Source organism: Athene cunicularia, assembly GCF_003259725.1.
Source record: "Athene cunicularia isolate RWA chromosome Z unlocalized genomic scaffold, athCun1 chrZ_part2, whole genome shotgun sequence".
NCBI lineage: Eukaryota > Metazoa > Chordata > Aves > Strigiformes > Strigidae > Athene > Athene cunicularia.
Genome location: NW_020799143.1, coordinates 12,168,288 through 12,192,761, shown reverse-complemented (window position 1 = coordinate 12,192,761; position 24,474 = coordinate 12,168,288). Strand labels below are relative to the sequence as shown.

The following is a 24,474-nucleotide window of genomic DNA, read 5'->3' as shown; positions in this document are numbered from 1 at the left end:
AGAGGAAGAGGCTAAGGGATAGCAATTAATCTAAAAAAAAAAAAAAAACAAACAGGAATGCTTCTAACTGGGAATAAAGGAAGAAGAATTTCACTTTGAGGACAGTTAGGTATTGGAACAGGTCACAGAGAGAGGTTGTGGACTGCCCTCATCCTTGCAGGTTTTTGAAGACCTGGGTTGGGAGAGCCCTTGACCTGGTCTGAATTAAGTGTTGCCTTTACTTTGACCAGAAAGTTGGACTAGAAACTTCCTGAGGTCCCTTCCCACCTCACCAGTGTTACTATTCTATGATATTAAATGAATTGTATGAGCTGTCTTAAATTTTTAAACCCTTTTCAGGTCTGTCTGTTTTGAAGTTGTATGATGACTAGACTTGTGGATTGTAGGAAGCTGATTACCCTCTTCATCTGTTTTCTCCATCTGTAAAACATTTTATGGTATACAGGTAGAGATGCTGTAACAAAACAAAGTGTTAGTATTTCATGTCTTACTGCAGTTGTTAGAGCATCATTTGAGTAAGTAGCAATATTTTGTTTGGGTTTTTTAGTATTACAGTATTTTTCATCTGTACTATTTACATACTCTGAGTAAACAGATTACTTTTGAATTTATATTGACTCTTCAGATATTTCTATACTATGCTTTGACGTGACAGAATTAAACAGTTCAAACTGTTCAAAGCAGTAAAATAAATCTCAAGATTTCAACTTATTGAGAAAGTGCTGTTGTAGTTATTGCAGTAATTCTGCAACTTGTGCTTGTTTTCAGACTTTTCTCATAGTGGCCCCTCTTTCAGTGCTGTACAACTGGAAGGATGAGTTAGACACATGGGGGTACTTTAAGGTGTCTGTCTTACATGGCAGTAAGAAAGATGATGACTTGAGTCGCATCAAGCAAGGTAAATGTGAAGTTGCCCTTACAACATATGAGATACTTCGCCTGCACTTGGATGAATTTAACAGGTAATTATTTTAATGTATTTTTCTATACACAGAAATTGAACTGTCTAATTTTGCAGTGTTCTTTGAAAGTACTTACTCTTTCCATGTAATGTATTTAGTGTTAAATCCAATGACTCACTGTGCTGAAAAGAAGAATCCCATTTAACTGTCTTTGTGGAGTTGATCCTATACTATGTAGTGGCATGCTTGGGAAAAGGAAGTGTCTGAATAGTTTTTGTAAAGCTAGTTTTTGATATTAACCCATTCATGAAGTGTTCTTTAAATGATGCATGAATTGCTTGCCTGAAAACCTATGGTAACTGGAAGGTATGCAGAAGGTATTTCTATCTTGCAGTACAGTGTAAGAAGAAAAAAATCTGTAATTTTTAGCAAACGTTTGAAAGGTATTTTCCTTGTTACTTTTTCTCACTAGCTGGACGAAATTCCTGAGTCCTAAAGCCTCTTGAGATAGAACGGGAGTGTGTGTGTGTATAGTTTGAAATACTCAATGGATTTAGCAGAATCAGAGTCTTTCTGACAGCAGATTGTATCAGAAATCCTACTTTATTTGCTCCATGGCTGTCAGCATTTTCAAACTAGAAGTTTTGCCTTTACTTTGGCTGTGTTCAGGAGTACTTAGCCTCTCATGTGATCCTTGTGGTCTCTTTCCTATGTCATCTTGGAAGTAGGGTACAAGTTGTGTAAATAGCTAGTAGTAGCAGCCTGTCCTTAGCAGCTGGTGTTATCTGTGCATCTGCAGATCTTGTCATTTTAGGTGTTGGGAAGGGTCCAGGCCCCAGAGAGTGTCCTAGTGGTGTTGACAGCCATCACCAAAACAATCAGATCTCCATTTCTCTCTGTGCTCAGGTCCAAAAAAGAAGTGTAGATAGAAGACTAAAGGAGCTGTGTTAGCAGTACCCTAATTCTTACTGTTGTGTGTCTGATGAACTCTACAGGTTTGGTCATTGAATAGGTCAGGAAGTGGGTGCATGTGCAGAGCAGATCTGATATGTGACTGACTGCTTGCAAATACATTTCACAGAATCAGAGAATCATCAAGGTTAGAAAAGACTTTGTAGATCATCCAGTCCAACCATTAAGCTAACATTGAGAGTTCTCAATTATACCATATCCCTCAGCGCTATGTCAAACCGACTCTTAAACACCTCCAGGGATGAGGACTCCACCACCTCCCTGGGCAGCCCATTCCAACGCCTAACAACCCATTCTGGAAAGAAATACTTCCTGACATCTAGTCTAAACCTTCCCTGGCAGACTTGATGCCATGACCTCTTGTCATATGGGTTGTTACGTGGTTAAAGAGGCTCATCCCCAGTTGTCTTCAGCCTCCTTTCAGGTAGCTGTAGATGGCGATGAGGTCTCCCCTCAGCCTCCTCCAGACTGAACACCCCCAGTTCCCTCAGCCTCTCCCCATACGACCTGTGCTCCAGACCCTGCACCAGCTCCGTTGCCCGTCTCTGGACATGCTCGAGTCATTCAATGTCCTTTTTGTAGTGAGGGGCCCAAAACTGAACACAGGAATCGAGGGGCGGCCTCCCCAGTGCCGAGTACAGGGGTCAGATCCCTTCCCTGTCCCTGCTGGCCACGCTATTGCTGACACAAGCCAGGATGCCATTGGCCTTCTTGGCCCCCTGGTCACACTGCTGGCTCCTGTTCAGCCGGCTGTCAATCAACACCCCCAGGTCCCTCCCTGACTGGCAGCTCTCCAGCCACTCCTCCCCAAGCCTGTAGCGCTGCTGGGGGTTGTTGTGGCCCAAGGGCAGCCCCTGGCATTTGCCCTTGTTGAAACTCCTCCAGTTGGGCTCAGCCCATGGCTCCAGCCTGTCCAGGTCTCTCTGCAGAGCCTCCCTACCCTCGAGCAGATCAACACTCCCACCCAACTTGGGGTCATCTGCAAACTGACTGAGGGTGCACTCGATCGTCTAGATCATCAATAAAGATGTTGAACAGGAGTGGCCCTAAAACCGAGCCCTGTGGTTCACCACTCGTGACCAGCCACCAACTGGATTTAACTCCGTTCACCACAACTCTTTGGGCCCAGCCATCCAGACAGTTTTTTACCCAGCAAAGTGTGTGCCCATCCAAGCCTCGAGCAGCCAGTTTTGCCAGGAATATGCAGTGGGTAACGGTGTAAAAGGCCTTGCTAAAATCAAAGTAAACTACATCCACAGCCTTTCCCTCATCCAATAAGCAGGTTGCCCTGTCATAGAAGGAGATCAGGTTTGTCAGGCAGGACCTGCCTTTCATAAACCCCTCCTGACTGGGCCTGAGCATCTGGTTGTCCCTCATGTGTTGTGTGATGTTACTCACGATGAGCTGCTCCATCAGCTTCCTGGGCACCAAAGTCAAGCTGACAGGCCTGTAATTTCCCAGATCATCCTTCCGACCCTTCTTATATATGGGTGTCACATTGACCAATTTCCAATCTGTTGGGACCTCCCCGGTCAGCCAGGACTGCTGGTAAATGATTGAAAGCAGCTTGGCGAGCACCCCAGCCAGCTCCTTCAGCACCCTTGGGTATATCCCATCTAGTCCCACAGACTTTTGTGTGTCGGTGTGATGCAGCAGGTCACTGACTGTCTCCTCCTGGATTGTGGGAGGGGTCGTTCTCCCAATCTCTGTCTTCTGGCTGAGGAGCTGGATTCCCTCAGTACAACTAGTCTTGTTATTAAAGACTGAGGTAAAGAAGGCATTAAGCACCTCAGCCTTTTCCTTATTACTTGTTGCCATGTTTCCTCCTGCATCTACTAGGGGATGAAGGCTCTCCCTGGTCTTTCTTTTGCTGTTGATGTACTTATAGAAACATTTCTTGTTGTCTTTTCTTCAGCATGCATACTTACCAAACCGCTTCTGCAGAGCATGTGACTGGATGGGCCTCTGATCTTGGAAGAGACTGTGTGTCTTGCTTAGCTAAAATGATGGATTGACCTCAAAAACTGGTCTTAAATAATTAGTTATCACTAATAATATATGGGCTCAGTTATGCATGTAAATCAGCATAATGAGTGATTAAATTGAAGGAGTATGGATATGTTCATCTATTAAGGCTCCTTTCAGAAACTCCCATTTTTTAGCAGATTTTTAGAAATGTAAGGAACTCAGATATGAATGACTGTATTTAGCAGGCATCAAAAATGCCACAAGATCAGCCTTCAGATTGGTGAACTAAAAGCAGCCTGCTCAGGAGAGAATTTTCCTTCTAAACCTATCTGTTTCAGCTTTTTGCTGCTTGAAGTATCATTGTAGTGAATATGATGTTGTTCTGAAATATTCATTCATATACATAAAGCAATCTCAAAAAGTTAATCTCTTCCTAGGGATTTGATGACTTAAATCATTATCACAGTGTACAGGTCATTCTAACTCCCAAGTTTTATGTTTGAACTGGCTGCAAAATGTGTTTTGGTCCCTGCTTCTAGATTCAAAATCTTACTTATGAGTGGAATTAGTGCTGATGAGATGTGCTGGGTTTTTTTCTCCAGAGTTTGAAAGCTGCTTTCTTCACAGAAGACATTCGATACAGTTAACTGTAGTTCATTTACTTGGCTACGTAGTTTAATCATTATTTTCAACTATGGCAATTACATTTACTAAACAATATAAAGAAACTAAGTAGTATAATACAATGTAAAACAAATCAAAAAGTAGTAAGTGTCTTTTAATAATCACAGCTACTTGTGTGGCTGACTTCACTTTTTATGCGTAGGTGGGATGATTGGATAAATAGTTTCAGTTAACACAATATTTCTTGTTGATCTGCAGTGTAGAATGGTCTGCTGTGATAGTGGATGAAGCCCATAGAATCAAGAATCCAAAGGCTCAAATAACTCAAACAATGAAGTCCTTAAAATGCAGTGTTCGCATAGGTCTTACTGGAACTATTCTTCAAAACAATATGAAGGAACTTTGGTGTGTTATGGACTGGTAAATAAATATTTTTTTGTTGTTAAGCACCTCTATATGTTAACTATGCAGTGGGACTGGGATAAAGTTGGATGATCTGGACTCATCTGTGTCAAAAAACGTACAAAACCCCACAACTCTCTCCCACAAAAAACACAATGTTTTGTGAGAATGTAAGTATGTTATTCCAATACATCTACAGAGGTAAGCTCCTAGTAGGAATTTTGCAGTCAATTTATACATTTGGAGCTCCTCCTATCTGCTACCTTTGAGGAATTTGGGAAGCAGTTAAATTATTTTTTTTTTCCCTCCCCTATGTTTACATTTTCCATTTCTTTTTTTTTTTCTTCTATGTGGAGTACAGTAGATAAAGAATCTTTACACATCTTTGAAGAATGTTGTGCCTTTGCTCTGTCCAATATGTGCAGGTCATACTGACATAATTAGAAGATGAAAGTCATAATATTTTCTGTTTTTCAAAATGCACAGATGCACATATTTGCAAAGCAGCAATCTTGTCCAGGAAATCTAATGGAGAGGGAGAGGTTGAACTAACCCTAGATGTAAATCTAAGCATAGAAGACCTACTGGGGTTGCTTTACAGATCAGGAACAAAGCAAATGTACCTTAAATAAAGGATATACAGTCTGAATTGAAATACTAGGAAAGAAATACTTTAACTGCAAGCTTAGCATTGTACCTGGTCCATTAAAACTATGCTGATGTTGTTAATAGACTGTTCCAATGTGTAGTGCTGCCAATGATTACTAAATTCTTTTTATTATTGGGTTTCTTAAAATTTTATTTAGTTAATTGTAATATCTGCATAACCTGCAAAACAGAAAAAATTGAAAACATGGCAGCTTAGCTTCTAATTTAGGCTCCTGAAGAGTAGCAGCCTTGTAGTTTAGAGGTTCTGTATACTTGTGACTTCTGTTGTTCTGTTCGTCAGCTGAGCTTTTGTTTTTCTGGAGATGGGAACCCTTTTTCTAAGGGGAATGTCTTAACATTTGAGGGTCACAAAATAAATGAAAAAAATGGCATGTTTGGAAGTAGTATATGTTTCTGGTTATATACACAATTTTTATTAATTTCTCTAGTGCTTGTTAATTTAAGATCTCTTGCTGTTAGTCAGAAAAATTTGTGGTATGCTTTTAATCAATAGAAGAGGATAGACTGCCTTGGAGTAAAGAAAATGCTGTTACTCCTTCACAGAAACCCCACTTCCTACCCCACTGTGTCTTTCAATAGGGCTGTACCAGGACTTTTGGGTACCAGGGTACATTTCAAGAAGAAATTTTCTGATCCAGTGGAGCATGGCCAGAGGCACACTGCAACGAAGAGAGAGCTAGCAACAGGTCGTAAGGCCATGGTGATGCTATCAAGAAAAATGTCTGGCTGGTTTCTGAGACGTACCAAAGCACTTATCAGTGATCAGTTGCCCAAAAAGGAAGACAGAGTAAGAGTGCCTGCATATTTCAAATACAGTGCTAATGAATATACCTCTTCTTTTTTGTTTTTTTGTTGTGTTTTCTCTCATTCATCATGCCTGTAATAGTTCATGGTTTTCTTTTGGACTTAGGAATGTAAGAATCCAGAGCCTTGGAAAAAATGCACATGCAGTTGTGTGCTTTGTTCACATAATTACTATGATTGCATGTTGAAATGGAGTTAATCAAGCATGAAAATGCTCAGCTAGACTTCTGACTAGTGATTTACACATCTTTTATGTGCACTTTTGTACTTATCTGTGCAAACCCAATGCAATGTATGTAAATTGAAATTCTGTGTAGGTCTTCTGAATTTGCAGCTTGACACGTTGTGCATGGAACAGTATGCTTTTCATTTTCAACTCCCTCAATTTTGATCACTAAATACAAGAAAAACCCCCAACCTAAAGCTGATTGTTGTCTGTAATCCTGTTTATCTAATGCTATTTTAAACATATGAGGTGATAAAACTTTGTCTATAGCTAAGAATTCTGATACATTTTTATGGAATATATTTGTGCTGTCCTTCTAAGTAGATAAATACATTAGTTTGCAGCTGGTTTTTATTTTCAAAATTTGGTATTTGTTCTTTATCCATAGTGTATAATAATGTCATCTAAACTGTCTTCTGAAGGAAAGATTAGCACAAATGTCAGTCAATCACTTCTAAATCTAGCAGGTTTTATTCATTCTCTTGTTAATGTGAGTATATGTTCGAGTTACTGCTGTATTATTATAGCTCAGCATGGTGCTACTGCTGTGTGGGTGGCCCAGGTTAAGGAATGATCTTGGGATTTCTGTCTCCTGCTGTTAAGACTAAAGATGTCATGGAGATGCCACCCATGGTCTCTAAGAAGAAGGATAAGAATTTTGGCCATAGCACTGTGTAGATCCTTGCCTTCTCATTGCTTATTCTCATTGCTTATTTTTCCTGCCTTTGGTAGTACTCTACAACAGCTACTGCCTAGAAGGAGGAAATAAAGGGCAAATTAAGTAACTGGCAAAGCACAGGAGAACCTGTAATTACAATTATGTGTTTATTTCTCTCACTTTTCCCTCCCCCTAAACATCCACAGAAGTCATACTGAAAGGTTTATAGAAACCTAACAGGAGGTTCTTGTAGCTTGACATTGGTAGTCTTGGTAGAAATGGGGTTTGTGTATGTGTATAAAATATGTACATTTTAGTTACATTTTCATGCTATTTTGGTGTCAAGATCCGCATTTTTTTCTTTCAGTGGCAGAATAATTTCCTGTAACTATTCGAGCAAATATATTGTTTTCTGCTTTATTTTCAGTGTTCTGTGTTTTATGTTTCTTGATGCAGTGCTCTTTTGCTTTTTATTGTGTACTGCGTATAATCATGGTTTTGGGGTTCTCTCTTTGGCAGATTGTGTACTGTTCCCTGACCGAATTCCAGAAAGCAGTGTACCAGGCTGTGCTAAAGACAGAGGATGTAAGCTTAGTATTACAAGCAGGAGAGCCCTGTAACTGCAACAGCGGACAGAAGAGGAAGAACTGTTGTTACAAAGTGAGACTTGGATTTTTTGGATTTTAGCACATAGTCTTTCTGGTTTTCTTCAGAGACTCTCTGCCGATGAGTTGCTGATTAAAATGGTTGTGTGGTCGGAGGCCATCTGTTTGGGAAATCCCAACTGGAAACATGGTTGGCTGCATGACAAGCATAATGGAATTAGGTACTTCAGGCTTACAGCAGAGCTGCTTTACATGCCCTGAGCAGGTGGTTGTTATTTATGCAGTAAATTCTAGGATGTGTTGTATTAATAAGTGCACCTGTGATACAGTTGATGTTGGCAAGGGTGTTGCATTGGGATGTTCAGTATGTGTCAGGCGTGCTGCTCCCATGTGCCTCAGGCAGTCCATGCAGAAGCTGCAAGTCAGAGGCATCCTGGACCCAGCAGGTTGTCTGGGCTTTGCTTGTGTTATAACTGCAGTTGGATTATGTCTTTCTGTGCTGCTAAAGATGTGCTTTGCTTTGCGTCATTGAAGGGAGAACTGCGACAGTAGCCATAGAGCACAAGCAGAATTTTTTTCACTGGTATGAGCTTGACAGATTTCTTTATCTTTGCTGGACTTCTTTAACACTCAATTAGTCTAACTCTGTTTTGCCCATATCACTGAGTAGGCTCAGATAAAGCACATCTTTTAAACATTTAGAGTCATATGTCTCATACTTGCTTCTCCCTATCTTTCTTCTAGCCTCTTGATTCTTGTGTAGTAGTGGGAGGTTTTTTTCCAAATGATGTAGCTTATTCAGCCTTCTGCATCTTTCTGTAAAAACAGTCCACCTGTCAGCCTATTTAATATGCCACAGATACTCACATTAGTTATTTGCAGTCTTCTGTTTCTCACGATGTTTTGTAGTAAAAGTAAAATGCTGTTGAACTTGATTCACAAAGGGCAGTAGGCAGGCCTATAGATACTTAAGTGCTCTTATGGACTGTTTTATTCCAGAGTTAACTGTGAAATTTAGTAACTTGAGAAGGGAAAGGAAAATGAATATTGATTGAATCAACCAAGCATAACCAGAAAAACAGATGATGCTGTTGCTGCTGCTGCTGCATTGTAGAATGTTTGAAGTTGTTTGAATTAAGTTACTTGAGATGTTTGTTAAACTTTATACATTTTTGCTGTAAAGAAGTTAGCAGTCATAGGGTAATAAGTCATCCAAACAGCTCTGGTCTGATTTACATTGAATCATTTGTAAAGTTACTGTCTTTTTGCCTACTGAGGAATTCTTGGTTATCTTAATAATAGCATGGTATCTGTAGAAATTCTATCTGAAATGTTTAGCAAACTGACATGGTCATGAGGTTTTTTCTTTTTTATATGTTTTTCATTAATAGGATCACAAAGCTGAGGAAAAAAACTTGCTGCGTTTTTGTTAGAAATATAGTATGCATCTCTTTGGAGTCAATTATAGTACTACTAAGAATTACTAATGCATTAAATCTTGTAAGAATAGCATTTATTTTAGATTGTTTATTATATTTTCAGGAATATTTGTTTACATAAACATTATTTTGGTTTTGTAGGTAAATGCTTACGGTGAAACAATTAAATCACTGCGCTTCAGTTACCTGACAATCTTACAGAAGGTTGCAAATCATGCTGCACTGCTGCAGACAGACAACACTAGCAAGCAGCAGGTTAGTTTCAGAAGTACCTAAAAAAATGAACTCGTGGAAAATGGGATGAAAACTCAGACAAAAATTGCTGCTGGCCTCCTTTTAAGTCCTAACAAACTGAAATTAAGATATTTTGCAAAATTCATTTTCCATTCGGTAATTCAGAATGCAGCCTTTTCAGATAAAGATGTTACACAACAGTATGTTCATTTCACTCATGTAAATCTGAAAATAAGAGGTTTAGAAACATTGGAGAGCTTTAGGGGTGGGAGTAATTTCTAGTGATTTCTGATAGCACTTGTCATAAATGAAACAGAAATGGTACTTAGTAAGATGAATGTCTTTGTGCCAGTAAAGAAATGATAGGCAATTGGGATGTGGTGGTTTTTTTTCTCTAGTACTTTATTTTGAGAGCTGAGCTTCTTCAAATAATGAGAAACATGCTTTAATATGAAATGATCGATGAGAGAATAGTGTCAGTTTATCTTGTTACTGTGGCAAATAACCTATAAAACTCACAAACATAAATTTTAAAAAATTATTTTATGTGATCCTTAAGATCCAAGAATGAGCAAAAGGATTTAGGGATCTTAGCACTTCCTCTCACAAGCCACAAAGGAATGGAAATGAGAGAATCCTAGCAAATTTTGGCAGGTTTGTTCGTTAAAGCAGTTTTGCTTTCTAGGAAATGCTGCTGTTAGTGTCCAGTGCCTTATATGCAGTATGTACCCAAATGTTTTTAGTGGCTTTTTGTATATTGTTTATGTAGTTTTTGTTGTATATTGTTATTTCAGTGGCTATTTAAACGCGCAAATGTGATTTTAAGTATCACATAAACATCACATAAATGTGAGACTCACTGTCTTTTATGGCATATTACCTCCAAAATCTACTAAGAAACTGATATTTTTTTACTGTTTCTTATCCTTAGTGTTAAAGTCCATCACGTGTTATTCTTAGATGAGAGATGAGATCTTCTGTGTTACTCTGGAAAAACAGACTTAAAGTATGTGGTGATGTTCAAGTTCAGAATTACCCAGAATGTAGCAGTGGAGCTTTATGTGGCTTTTGAACATGCTTTTAAATGCATTTCTCATATTGTTTTTTGTCATACTGGTGGGACATTATGTAATACCCATATTGGCTTATCATGCCAGGGGGTCAAGAGAAGTGCTGGCACACAGCTGTTGAGTAATGCAAACCTCAAGCTGACTGCGTTCTTGAGACTGACAATTCTGGCCAGTCCTATTGCAGTCTTTGCACAGGAGAAGACATTTTGGGCATCTCTTACTCTAATGACTAGAATCTGTGATTTCAGGTTAAGATCCTCTTTGTTTTTTAAATAAATCAAACCAAAACGCACAGGAGATGTTTTATCTAGCACTTCTGCAGGGAACTGAATAAAAACACGTAACTCTTTCTGCTTGAGTTATGTTGGCAGATCACTTGTTTCAAAGTGTTTACCTCCTTGTATTGCTTACTGGTATCCTAACGTAGCTCTAATTTTTAACTCATCTTCAAACTTTTTGCTTTTCTTCCAGGAAGCACATATCAAACGGGTGTGCAGCCAGGTATTTTCCAGTTTTCAGGATTTTGTGCAGTTAAGCAAAGATGCAGCCTTTGAAACAATTTCAGATCCAAAGTACAGTGGAAAAATGAAGGTAAACCTATTCTTTAGAAGAAAAATCAGTACTGGTAGCACATCTGCTCCTGTAGTATATAGATGTAAGAAAATCTACACCTGATAGTTGTGGGGCTTTAAATCATTCTCTTTATGGTTTTGGTACCACAGCAGGTATCTCCTGTCATCAGGGTGCCTCTGGGAAAAGACTGGATAAGAGTGATCTGTGATGCTAAGATGTCATAAGGTGTCAGCTTCACATATTTTATAATGACCAGGGAAATGACCCTTACAGTCAAGGGGGTGGAGGTCATAATATGACAGATAGTTGCATGAAACTGTTGACTCGGTGGCAGCTGGAAATAGTTGGGAAAGTAAAAGATGACAAAACAGAATCATTATGGACTTAATTATCTGTGCACACCTTCAATACTGGGGGTAGTTCCAGTCCCTCCTCTCAAAAAGCATGTTAGACCTTGAAAAGACCACAAAGACAGAAGCAGCCAGGTAGGCAGGGACTCTCCAGCACGGAAAAAAATCTTAGGGTGAACGTGAGAGGGATCTGCACAATTAGGAGTACCACGGAACTGGTGAAGATGACCTGAGTCCTTACTGTCTTTTCTAATCCTTTGGACACCAAATGAAGCTAAGAGGAGCCATGCTAAAAATGAACAAAATAAACATGTTAAATGTAAACCCGTAAAACTCCTTAAACTGTGACTTCCTCTGATTTCAGAGCAGAACAGGATGAATAACTGGAAAAGATGTCTAATGTAGCTAATGAAAAAGAAAACCATGTTAGGTTTCAGAGTCCTGAGCTTGAGGGTAACTGGAGGGTGAGAAGCTATGCAGAATGGAGTGTATTATATTTTTCTCTCTATAATGTGTAAGAAGAAGAAGAAGAGCTTGAGGGTAACTGGAGGGTGAGAAGCTATGCAGAATGGAGTGTATTATATTTTTCTCTCTATTGACAGTTACTGATTGGGACTGGTGCGGAAGCAGGTGGTAAATATTTAATACATATCTGTAAAAACTAAGTCCATAATATTCAGTGGTGCTTATGAAGCTCTTCTATAGGTTGAAACAAATTTTCCTTTGAAGCTATGCAGAAAAATATTATATTTTTCTCTCTATAATGTGTAAGAAGAAGAAGAAGAGCTTGAGGGTAACTGGAGGGTGAGAAGCTATGCAGAATGGAGTGTATTATATTTTTCTCTCTATTGACAGTTACTGATTGGGACTGGTGCGGAAGCAGGTGGTAAATATTTAATACATATCTGTAAAAACTAAGTCCATAATATTCAGTGGTGCTTATGAAGCTCTTCTATAGGTTGAAACAAATTTTCCTTTCTGTAGAAATTTATCCAACACAGTCAATGAAAAATGCCTGAGTTAAGACAGAGGTTCCAACTTTATGTGCCTTTAAATCCTGCAGCTTACAGAGCTGCCTGTTGGGAGGAATCTGTTCCAAACCATGACTGTAAGTCTGAGCTGCTTCTGGAACAACATAGACTGCAGTGTCTTCTCAGGGCTCTGAGTTGAGCGTAACCTTGGCTGGTAGCAATAAGGCTCTTCCCATGCTTGTGTGCAATAGCCTTGGATGGTAAGGAAGCAGGTTGTGCTGCTACAGGGTTGAAGTAAGAGCATAATGAAGGTGGCAAGAAAGCAGAGGCTGTGATTTCCTTAATTATCCCGAGCTTGTGTTGATGGCATGATACTGATGAGATGGCAGGCAGGCTGAATATTTACTTTTGACACTGATGAAATCTACACAGTTGGAAAAATGAATCTTGGAGCTGCCAGTAGTTTGCCCAAATGTAAGTATAATGAGATGAGCAATATATGGTAAAAAATGAGCTACTAGTATAGTGATTACCAATTAAAAACCCCTCAATAGTGATTCATCTAATCCTCATCTTCGTTCTATCTCACTGGAGATTTTCCTGATAAGTTGTGCTTTTCATTAAATTTTTTATCTTTTAGCTTGTTATCAGTCTATACAGATCAATATTCTTGTATTTTAAGGTACTTTTTAATATAGATTGTACGTATTTGCAAAAAAAAACAAATCCAAAACAAGACAAAGAAACACCCCACCAAACCCTGAATAAGCATATATTCTTGAGAAGAGCCTTGGTGTGGAGAATTTCCATTTTTTTCAAGAAGTGCAGTGTATATTATGGAAAACTGGGTTTTTAAATCCAATCTTGTGTTTGGAAGTAATATTTATATATAAAAATATTTCTTCAGTATGTTTGGTAGATGAGAGATGAGAAGTGCAGTATATTAAATTTCTGTAGAAAAGTAAGAAAATGCTATAATTCTTTCACAGAACATATTGCTCAGACTTTTTAAAAAAATCAGATTGGGCACAATACTGCAGTAGTAGTAGGCAAAGGTACAAAGCAGTATGGATCTTTCTTCCACCATAAGAAATTATGATCTTGTATTATTATGAGGGGTTCTGCTTGTTTGGTTCATTTTTTACTTTATGGATTATAGAATAGAAGCATTTTCAAATGCTGCATATATGACATCCCGGTAAGCTTACAGAATTTTTTCCACTGTTGTTGACCTCTGGTTTTGTTTATATGAAATATAAACAAAATATTTGTTTTAGAAATTTATAGTGTCTATTTCCATCCATTGAAAACTGAATAAAACTTATCTAAAAATTGTTGAAAGAACTGCTTACTTAAAGAGAAACTGGTCAGCTTTCTTTTTTAAGGGGAACTTGAATTGTGTGTCAGTTCATGAAATATATCTTTGTATAAACAGAATATTCTGAACTGTGTGGTGATATCTCTGTGCCTGAAAGGAGTAGTTTTATGTAGTGGGCCAAGTGGCCATCATTGAAAAATAAGGTTGGTTTTGAGTCCATGAATTTTGATTTAAAAATAATCACTATGGCAAAAATTGCTTCCTATGTTTCTGGTGCTTTGGTGGCTTTTTTATTTTCTCCTGCTGATTGCACTGAAGGTTTGCTTTGTGAGAAAAGATTGTCTTAACTTTTTTTGTTTTCTCTTCTGAATTTTAAAACAGAAGCTGTTTGGGATGATTTAGGTTTTTATGTTCTTGAGGCAGAGTCCTTCAAAAAGTATTTCATTTAGAAGGTCCTTTTAAAATCAGAAAGTAATCACAGGAGAGTCAACAGATTACTAGAGCTTGAAAACTACTTTTTATATTTTAACACGTTGATTTGGAAATAAATCATACAAGTGAAATGTATTTTAATAGCTTTGTCCATGTAGTACTTCACGTTTTCTATTCTATTATAAAAACGAATTGAAATACTTTTGTCATTTTCATCTGGTAGTATAGACTGAATAGCTATTATTTAGTCCTTTAAATTAAAATTTAGTACAGACTACCCAGAAATTTTAGCAACAGGTGATTATTCTTTTGTAAATGAGCATAACTTTTCAAAGGAAAAGTTTTTGGCATTTATTAAATATATTCGAGGGGGGAGCAAGGCTGGACTTGAATTTGTCCTTGAAGTTTATTAGCTAAGCAGTTGTTACAGTTTTGCAGAGTTAAAAAAGTTAACCTATCTGCTGAAAGCATTATCTGTTGTCTCACCAAGAAGAGATAAAACACGTAGGGAAGCATAGCCCTTTGTAATATGGAATAAGCCTACTGTCACCAGTTAAACTTACTTGAACATGTGAGAATGTCATATTGGTGTTTGTGTCCTACCTTGTGCTGTGGTTACAGTCATGTCCGTGTTTTGCAAGCTGTAGCATTTACAACATGCCACCCCAGGTTTTCTGTTCGTAATTTAAGATTATAACAAGAGCCTGGAAAAAACAGTCCCTATAATCCAAATGTACACATGTAAATACTGATAGTATACCTGTACATCCTTGTTAGAGTGGGAGGTGGGTAATACCCAGTGATGTGATCTGAGCTTCAGGGATTTTTTGTGGAATTTCCCCTTGTGTGCAATTAGACTGCAGAAATTACAGTTTTCAGAAGACTTTGCTTATACTTTCTATTGCAAGATTAATTTTTTGCCTCGATTTTTAACTTGAAATAGTTGAATGTGTGAGAATTGAAATGAAAGGAGTGTGCTGCCTTGGTGAAAACCACCATTTTTCTGTCATGAAGAAAGAGGGGACCTGCAAAGTGTAAGAATGAGTGATTCCATTGCTTTTGAAACACAAAGATTGCAAACTGACCACACAGAAGTATTGAGGACTGTTTGGAAAAAAATAGGATGAATTAGGGTAGTTTTAAAAGCCTGCAGTAATTCTCATTTACTACCATGTCTGATTACTTCCACAGTTTGCTAAAATTCTGGCTCAGAGAGACTCTATATGCTTTTTAAGTGAATAGGGCTATTAGATATCTGGGCACTTGAATTAACTTTTGGGTTTTTTTAAACTACAAGTACAGTATTTCCACAGACATCCATTTGAGGAGTTTTGGAATACTGTTCTTAATGAATATAAATCTCTTAGGAATAAATGTGTTGGATTGATTTTTTTTTTTATATATTTATTAATTTATTTTTTTGCCTGGATATTACCATTATTTCAGTAGGAAAATGGAAGAAGTCTATTGGAGCACCTTGCAAATAATAGCAACTTCTGCCATTGAACATAACAACCCAGGCAGGCATGGTTTTGAACATGTTTTGAAGGCTTATAAACACTGTAGGCTAACTTGGACATCTATATACAAACAAGGTATTCTCAAATGTGAGAGCTGGAATTTCATCAGTTAGCTCACAATTTGTAGTAAAGGGGAGATGTGTATTTAAATCCATGTGGACTCTTACAAAGAGCATGTTACTTTTGCTTGAGTATGATCAAGTATTTCTCTTGCAGACTAACAGCTTTCAAGTTAATACTCTTGTGTGCAAGTGTAGAATTTTATTTCTCTTTGCAGAGCCATTCATTACTTTCCCTGTTCGCCAGAGCTGTTCTTTACTCCAGAATACCTGAAATGTCAATGAACATGGCACTGATCCATTTTACTTAAACTGGGTGAATTTGTGTGTTCTCCTATAAGAAATTATTTTACCTGTACTTTAATAATAATAATAATGATAATACAGTAGCCAAATTCCTTCTACTAAAAACATGTCACTGTTTTTCTTCAGTTTATTTTTCTTTATGTGGCTAAGTAAAATGCAAATGTAAGTCCTTTAGCTCTTTGTTAAATTACCTGATGTGGATTTTTTCCTAGTAAAATAACTCCAGGTTTACATGTTCTTGTACGATGAAACCAGGCAAAAATGATCTTGTTTTCACATGTAACTGGCTGGCTAACATATATCAATTATAAGCCCATTTGTATATAATTACTATTTTATATTCTACATATTATCCAGAATTGTAAAATTAATCTAAACATTCATTATTGTTTGGTTGTCAAAGATTTGTTAGGCCTTTAGTGAAATCAGTGTTAACAGATTATGTATTTATCACTGAATAAATATAATTTTTTAAATATTTATTGCCTCGTGGGAGAAAGCTATAGACATGGTACAGAAGATTCCTCTTTTCCCTTTTGTGTATTGCTTCTGCGTGGTACTCTGGAGCTGTCACTACCAGCTGCCACTACCGGATGAGGACATGCTTCTTTTGAAAATAACAGTATTGCTATTATACACAAGGCTCTGGATTATTTGGTTCCCCACCAGAAGAACATTGTGTGTGGGCAGATTATTGGCATTTCAAGGTCTGTGCAGAGTCTGGGAAGCTGGATCCTACTGTAAACATAGCAACAGATGAGAGTGGGAGTGGGGAGGGGCATACATCTCACTGATTATTTTAAGTAGAGAAGTTCCAATAAGTTCTGAATTCAGATGCAGTACAAAAAACTTAAGAAGACCTTCATGTTTTCAGGGGAACTGTGAGCAGTTGTTAAATGTAAAAATTCACAAGCTGAGACATCATGGGAAAAGTAACATTATGTTGCAGTCTGTGCACTGACAGAAATAGCTTCTGAATTTACCTGTTAGTGGTATGATTGCCTTTTTACAACAGGATTTCCATGTAGATCACTGGAAAATGCATGTGTCCATCATCTCCATTACCTTTGGCACATTTATTATGTTAATAACGTTTTTTGTTATGCATCTGGCTTTGCAATCAATTAATTAGTATAGCCTGTTTAAAGGTTAAAAGCACAAGTGTGTGTGAGATGACCTGTAGATGAAATCTCTTCCTTTGTATTCTGTGGTTTGTTTACAGGTCCTTCAGCAGCTTTTAAATCACTTCCAAAAAAACAAGGATAAAGTTCTTCTTTTCTCTTTTTCCACAAAGGTGAGCTCTGTGTGATTTTTGTCAACTGCAGCAGTAAATTGTGAAGCATAAAGCACTGAGGTGACAGCTGTCAACCATATTTCCTTTATGTCTGTACTGTGGGAAATAATAATGAGGACAGTGTGCCATACTCAAGAAGCATATTGAAATATCCACTATTCTACTTGCTTTTGAGCATTAGCAGTGATGAAGCTTTGACCCTGAGACTTACTACACTAGTTGGTTTGAAGTTAAAACAGTGCTTAATTGGAGGAAGAAGTGTAGGCGCGTTTTGCTTTTAAGGGACTTGCTCCTTGATTTTCTTGTTAGAGGGTAATGCATTTCTTGAAGTGATTCAATCTATAATATGTTTTTCTTTATTAAATATTTGTAATTATAGCAGTAAAAAGTATTTAAAAATAATCGTTTGAAGGACAGTTTAGACAATTAATAATTTTGTGCCTTTAAGGAAGATTGCAGGTTTAGTATTTAAATGTAGTAGTAAAATGTTCATGTGTCTTAAGCTGCCCTTCAAGACCAGACTGACTGCTGAGTACTGCAGTCTCTTTCACTCCATCCCTCTGAATTCTGATGGTGTGTACCAGCATGTTTCTCTGTGCTGGCTCTGGTGCTCATTTATTGTTTCTCAAGCCATTGTAATGCTGAGAAAGTAGGAAACTGTTTAAGTTATTGGGTTGAACTGATTCAACATCACTTAGAGGCGGGACAGGCAGCCAGGGTTGGAGGACTGAGTGAGACCACAGCAGACCAACATTAATCATGTAGTGTGCTGTGGAATCACAGCTAAAGAGAGTCAAGGATGTTGATACCAAAATGGCAAAGATCTACTCTCATTTTCAATGCTTGCTCTATTGAAAATATATGAGAAACATGGCCTCTGTGATTATGCTTAATTAAAAAGATAATAGTAAACACTTAACCTGTTTTTATTTTTCCACCCAGTTGCTAGATGTGCTGGAACAATATTGTATGGCATCTGGGCTAGATTACCGAAGACTTGATGGAAATACAAAATCAGAAGATAGACTCAGAATTGTGAGAGAGTTCAACAGCATTCAAGAAATTAACATATGTCTTGTATCTACAATGTAAGAAAATTTAACTTGTAGGTGTTTCATTCTGCCTTTCTAGTGTTTAGTAAATAAGTTACTCTGCATTTTGTTTGATGACCTTTTAAGGGAATATGTCTCTGAGAAAGTTAATTGTTCTTTTGTCTTTACTCACTGCTGTGGTCTGAAGCTTCTTAAAATACCTCCTTTCCCCTCTCCTCTGCTTTATGAGGATTTCTAAGATCTGAAACAAGTGGGTCTTCTGAATCCTGGTTTTAAATTTCCAGCTGCTGTAGGACTGAGGAAAACATTTTTAAACATTATTACTAAAACATTATTATTATGATGATGTCATTATCCACAAAAAGCTTTTGTTTTATTGTAGACAGACTCCATTTCTTGTACTGTACTAGTAGAACTAGCAAGTGAGTGTGAACATGAATTGCTATATTGAACTGAAAAATTACCTTTTGGTGTTACTGTAACTTACTAACCCTGTTAATTAACATATGTCTATTTAAAATACTTCAAAGAATCCTGGATTGTCTTTTAAAATGTATTTATCAGATCTGCTTATCAATTTATGATGGATAGCAAATTATTTTGAAATAGAGCAATATGTTTAACTAAAATTAATGAAACTATTATGACCATTCTATTTTTCTTTTATGTCTGGTTACTTCCATGTTCTATCTTGGATGAAGTTTGTCCAGGCAAGGTCAGAAAGGGAACAAAGAGAAACTTCCATCTCCCTGTCCAAAGGAAAACTCTGTGAAACTTGGTGAAACATGCAAAAATGCTGTTCTTGCCTATATATTCACTTTTGTCCTTCTGTACTGGAAGTGTGTATGTTGGAGTTAGACGGGAGGACCCACACTACCTCTGTTTAATTAGAAGTCAGACATAATCTTAAAGACTATTGCAAGTGCATTATCAGAACTGTCTTCACAACCTTGCCCACATGCACCAGAGAGTATCTGAAGAGATTTATAGTGTTGGTTATGCACATTTGTTTGTAATCTCCATCAACTGTGCGATCCAGCCATCAACTTCCCTAAGACTTTCATAACTCCGTGTTCCTTGTCTCTGAAGACAGCAGGCTATTACTGCATCTGTAGCATTAGGAAAGACTCTCTAGTTTGTCCTTCTATCAGTCTAGTTCAGTTGCATAATTATAACCTTTTCAGTTCTCTTCCATTAATTTACATAGAAATAAAAATTAATATCAGGTAAACAGAGATGGACTTTCTCCTCTTTGTTATGAGAGCTTGTGAATACAGACTGTTGAGCTTGCCATGCCTGCTGGTAGTGCTTGAGACAAGAGACTTGATTCTGTTGGTTTTAGTGTTTCTCATTTTACTGAGTAAATGGAAGAAACAATGCAGTCAATATAACTGGTGTTTACTAAGGAAAACAGAAGGTGCAGTTCTTTGTGTAGTTTATCACAGATAACAAGAAGTGATCTTTTTGTTTGCTTGATATACAGTAATGTACCAAGTTTAATTTTGTAATCCTTTGGAACTTGAAGTGATTTGTCCTAGTTCTACTCTACAACAGTTTCATTTTTTGTCATACTCAGATTTCAGGCATTAGGACTTTACAGTATATTCTTTATTTCTCAACACATAGTAAGTTGACAGAATTGGGTCATACTTTCTTGCAAAGTTTTTGACTGATCCGTGTAGTCAACTTGTATGTGTTCTGAAAGTCCCATTGCTCAGAAAGCAAAATATTCTTTTTTTTTCATTGAAAATACTTGCATAGTCTTTTGGCTGCAGAAATGCATTCTGCAAAGGATGAATTCCATGCATAGTGATACTGAGTATGCAATTATAGTCCACTGGCACAGTTAACATACAACTTCAAACGGAAGATCTAATCTATAAATTAGTGAGCTACAGTGCAGACAGTGGTGATGACTTCAGTGTTAAAATTTACAATGTTCCTGTTACATTCCATTTTTTTTAATGCTGATAGAATGCTGTTTCTGCCTGGAATTGCTTATGTATAGCCCATAGACATTTGGAAATCTTTATTTTAATTGGTTGAGGTTTTTTGAAAAATGGGGCCTTAATAAAGTAAAAAAAGAAAAAAGAAAAATCTGTCTATACAACTTGGCCTCAAGTCTTGCCATTAATATTTGTATCAAACATATTCATATAGCTATCTATAATGCTTTTGTTGATAATGATGACTAATACAGGTATATAGATAAACATATTTTATAGACATTGAAAGAAAATATGATTGATTCTTTCAGCGCCTGTAAATTCCATCAAACCATTAGGTATAGATCATTAATTTTAACCTTGAGCTCTATGGTAAAACAGGTGTACATCTGCTGGAACTTCTAAGGCTCATGAAGTGCTAGAGTTCCAGTGACATGCTAGGAGAATGTCAGAGCTTGCAACTCCATTGATGCTGCTTAGCCTGAAGAAGGGGAACTCTGAGTGTATGATACTGAAGTCTACACAGTCCTGTTCCATCATAATGTTCTTGAGAAATAAGAATAGCAAATATTCCCACCTTTAAAGCTAAGTCATCATTTTCTGGGTTTTCCACACCAGTCTATCTCTAGATTATTTCCTTCAGAATAGTGGAAATCTATTTCTGCTTCTCAGTTTCTTTATTATGTACAGAGAAGTGCATAGGTCAAGAGGTGATGTTACAGAAATTTGTAGATTTTTTTTTATAATGAAATTTTAGAATATGCACTTCTACCTGCAGCATTCTCAATTACTGTCCATTACTTTTTACTTTTACAGGGCTTCATTTAACTTGAATTCTTCAGCTATAATGCAAGTAATTTTAAAAGTGCATGTAATCATATTCATAGAATTTTCAGTCACAAGATCTCACTGAAACAGAACACTGATAAACTATAAAAAACCTTACCTTGGTAAATAGAATTACATAGTCAAAACTTTCATGGAACCTTTTCTAGTGCAATATTGTTTTGTAACTTCTAAACCTTGAGGTATTCAGTTGTCAGTGACAGGATATAAAAAGTCATTTATTTAGTGTAGCATGCAGTTTTAAATAAGATGATCTTTTGAAAACTGTTGTTTGTAACAACCGTTTCGAGATCTTTCATGTAGGGCTCTTCATTTGAGCCATATTATAGCAATTTGCATGGACCATCTTGCAGTAATGACTAACAGCTAGTTAAAATGATAGTTAAAATGGAAGATATTCTTTACAATGCACAAACTACTGCATTCATTCTGTCTATGAAAGATATAGGAGCCATTCTTTTTCTGTTTTGGAATATATGAATTTTTGTGGCATACCTAAAAATACTGAAAGGTAAAATCTTTATAACGCTAAGTATCCTGTTTAGTTAATTTTTATAGCCAGTCTTTTTTACGTGCACTAAGGCTTTGCACTGAGGTTTAATTCATATTTTGGTTCCAAATCTTGCAATTTTTATGAGAAAGCATTTGGAAAAACATATTAACTTATGTTTCAGTCTGTCTGCAGGGCTGATTTGGTAAGATGAGAGTCTTAATTCTGTCTTCACTAAAAGAAATACACAAAAATTCCAAAATACAGTAAGGTATTCTGAAAAATACAAAGATTTTTATTCAGCATTTCAAACTTTGAGAACACTCATCATCCAGAAACCTGCGTTAATGTTGGCGGGTTCCCACATCCTCTCCCTTTCCAGATTTAACTAACCTGACGCCACACCACACCTGGAAGGAGGAGGCCACAACTGTATTTACATTGACAAGGATTCCATGAAGACCAAAAAGTGGTGGGGCTCCATAAGCTTTTTGTTTCTGTCTCCATTCTTATACTTGGAAACTTTACCTTTCCCACTGCTATAAACAAGCAGACTATAAAGGAATCTGTTAAAACCAGGTTGCTTGGTATATTAAATGGGATTGACTTTTTCAATTTTGTGGTACCTCATTCAGGAAAAAAAAACACACTTGAAATTGGTGCTGCCTATGTCAATGTGAAGAATTGTTTTAATAGTTAATAATAATATTCAGCATGTGCTTGTATAGGAACTTATCTGTTTTTGTAGGGATGTTGGTTGAGCCAGATGAAAAGAGTTTTCGATATTTGCTTGTTTTGTATCTGGATGAGCAATGGTATTTTCTTCACATTTGTTCCTATCAAATCATTTAGCTGTGCACATGCCAAACTCCAAGTAACTGAGCAGTTTTGTTGAATTCAGCAGGTTATTAGCTACCTCAGGTTCAAATACTTTACTGACTTGCAGGCTTTACCTGAAAGCACACTACAACTGTTGCATGTTTCAAGATGTTGTACCCCTGTGACTCCTAACTCCTATGGTAGACAATCTTCTAGTGCCTTTTTTTCTTATAATGACTAGTATGAATGTTGCTCATATGCAGCTGTGTGGCCAACTGTATTTATAACAGTTGACTTACTTTACAAATAGACTTGAAACAGTTGTTAGTTCTTAAAGATATGACTTACACTAGATTGTGACCATTTTAGTGGAAGCTGCATAGTAGTATTGTCAAAGCTATGTACTGGGATTAGATAAGGTAAAATTCAATGCTGTGTAATGATATTTAGGCTATAGTTTTCCTGCTTCTGTAATATTAACTGGCATAAAAGTGGTTATGAATTTCAGTGTAATCATTGAGGGGGTTGGCGGCCTGTATAGGGCTCAGCAAGTATGAAGTAGCAGTCAGGGCTTTTACTACAGCAAGGTGATAGCAGTTGGTTATGACTCAGCTAATCATATGCTTTGTAATCTTGCTACTTAAGTGAGAAGACTGCATTTTACAGTAGTGATTATTAGCACAACAGTAACACAAAGCTGTACTCCATTATTTTCAATATCATTATTTTCAATGTCTCTAATGTGCTCTTTTTTTTATGTTGGGGAGTATGCCAATATGTACCTAATACACTGAAAAAAAGAATTGTTCTGGTTTTCTTAGTGTCAAATACTTCTGTTTTTTCTTTTTTTTTTTTTTTTTAGGGCTGGTGGACTAGGTCTTAATTTTGTTGGTGCCAATGTTGTTATACTGTTCGATCCTACGTGGAACCCAGCAAATGATCTTCAAGCTATTGACAGGTATACTCTCAAAATACAGACATTGATCCATGTTGTACTCTGCTTTGATTATGTAATCTGATTGTCCAACTAAAATTTTCCTTAAGGAAAAATTTTTTTACATAGTCTGACTTGTCCATGAGGCAGTAAAAAATGTCCAGCTAAATTATTTTTTAGCATTGATGTTCTAATTTTTAACTCTAAATTTTACTTCTTATTTTACAGTTTATTTTTGTGACACTGTGTATGTTGGACTCATTAAAAAAAAAAAGGACCATAGTTACTGTAACTGTTAGTGATCTCTAGAATGTGTGTGTGTGTAGCTGAGTGGCATTTTTCCTATTTTTCTGGACAGAGTACATTGTAGTTGACCTGAGTTCAAGTGATGTTTTGAATTCCAGAATTCTTAAAGAAAAACTCTTCATGTTCTTTTCTGCTTCACCCTTGTGGAGATTAGTGTCTTTTCAGCACTCACTTCCATCTCTGATGGTATGCCATTGCAGTGTTTCCAGGAATCTGGATTTTTCTTTCAAGGCTTTTTTAAACATAGGATTTTTCCCTAGGAATTCAGGACAGACTTTTGAATAGCTGAAGTAAAGACTATTGGAAGACTTTGAAACTCAGTAGATTTACATATTTTCCTGAGCAGAAAACTTGTTTCTCTTGTCCCATCCAATTATGTAATTACATTCTGTGGGCCTTTCTGACTTCTAAAAGGTGTTGATGGTCACCTGTTCTAAAAAAATATGTGTATCAGACAAATGTCTTCTTGAAAGGGACTGTGTAAAGAATCTATGTAAGATCATTTTTCTATAAATGTGTTCAGCCTCGGTTGAATTTTTAGAATACAATCTGTTAGAACTCTCAGAATTTACCATTTAGATAGAACGCTGTCTGTTCATTAGCTGTTGCTATGATGATCTAAGTTGCATAGTGCTTTATAAGTCAAGAAAGAACAGACTGCCAGAAGCAATCCATGATCTAACTC

The 24,474-nt window shown here is 36.9% G+C and overlaps 1 protein-coding gene across 6 annotated transcripts in view; it reads left to right on the top strand.

Annotated features, from left to right (window-relative positions):
- ERCC6L2 (ERCC excision repair 6 like 2) overlaps nucleotides 1-24,474 on the top strand; it is a 57,189-nt gene that overhangs the window by 5,704 nt on the left and 27,011 nt on the right. For 5 of the 6 annotated variants that reach the window (XR_003400127.1, XR_003400128.1, XM_026866149.1 and 2 more), the window contains exons 4-12: nucleotides 769-962; nucleotides 4,725-4,886; nucleotides 6,117-6,324; nucleotides 7,745-7,885; nucleotides 9,411-9,524; nucleotides 11,045-11,164; nucleotides 17,325-17,396; nucleotides 18,339-18,484; nucleotides 23,412-23,507. Coding sequence is in view for 4 of the 6 variants with exons in the window: in XM_026866149.1 (XP_026721950.1) it covers nucleotides 769-962; nucleotides 4,725-4,886; nucleotides 6,117-6,324; nucleotides 7,745-7,885; nucleotides 9,411-9,524; nucleotides 11,045-11,164; nucleotides 17,325-17,396; nucleotides 18,339-18,484; nucleotides 23,412-23,507 (1,253 nt within the window). In the remaining 2 variants the exon portion in view is untranslated. Of the gene's footprint in view, nucleotides 1-768; nucleotides 963-4,724; nucleotides 4,887-6,116; nucleotides 6,325-7,744; nucleotides 7,886-9,410; nucleotides 9,525-11,044; nucleotides 11,165-17,324; nucleotides 17,397-18,338; nucleotides 18,485-19,149; nucleotides 19,895-23,411; nucleotides 23,508-24,474 lie in introns of those variants that run through there. The other variant, XM_026866152.1, reaches the window with a different exon arrangement.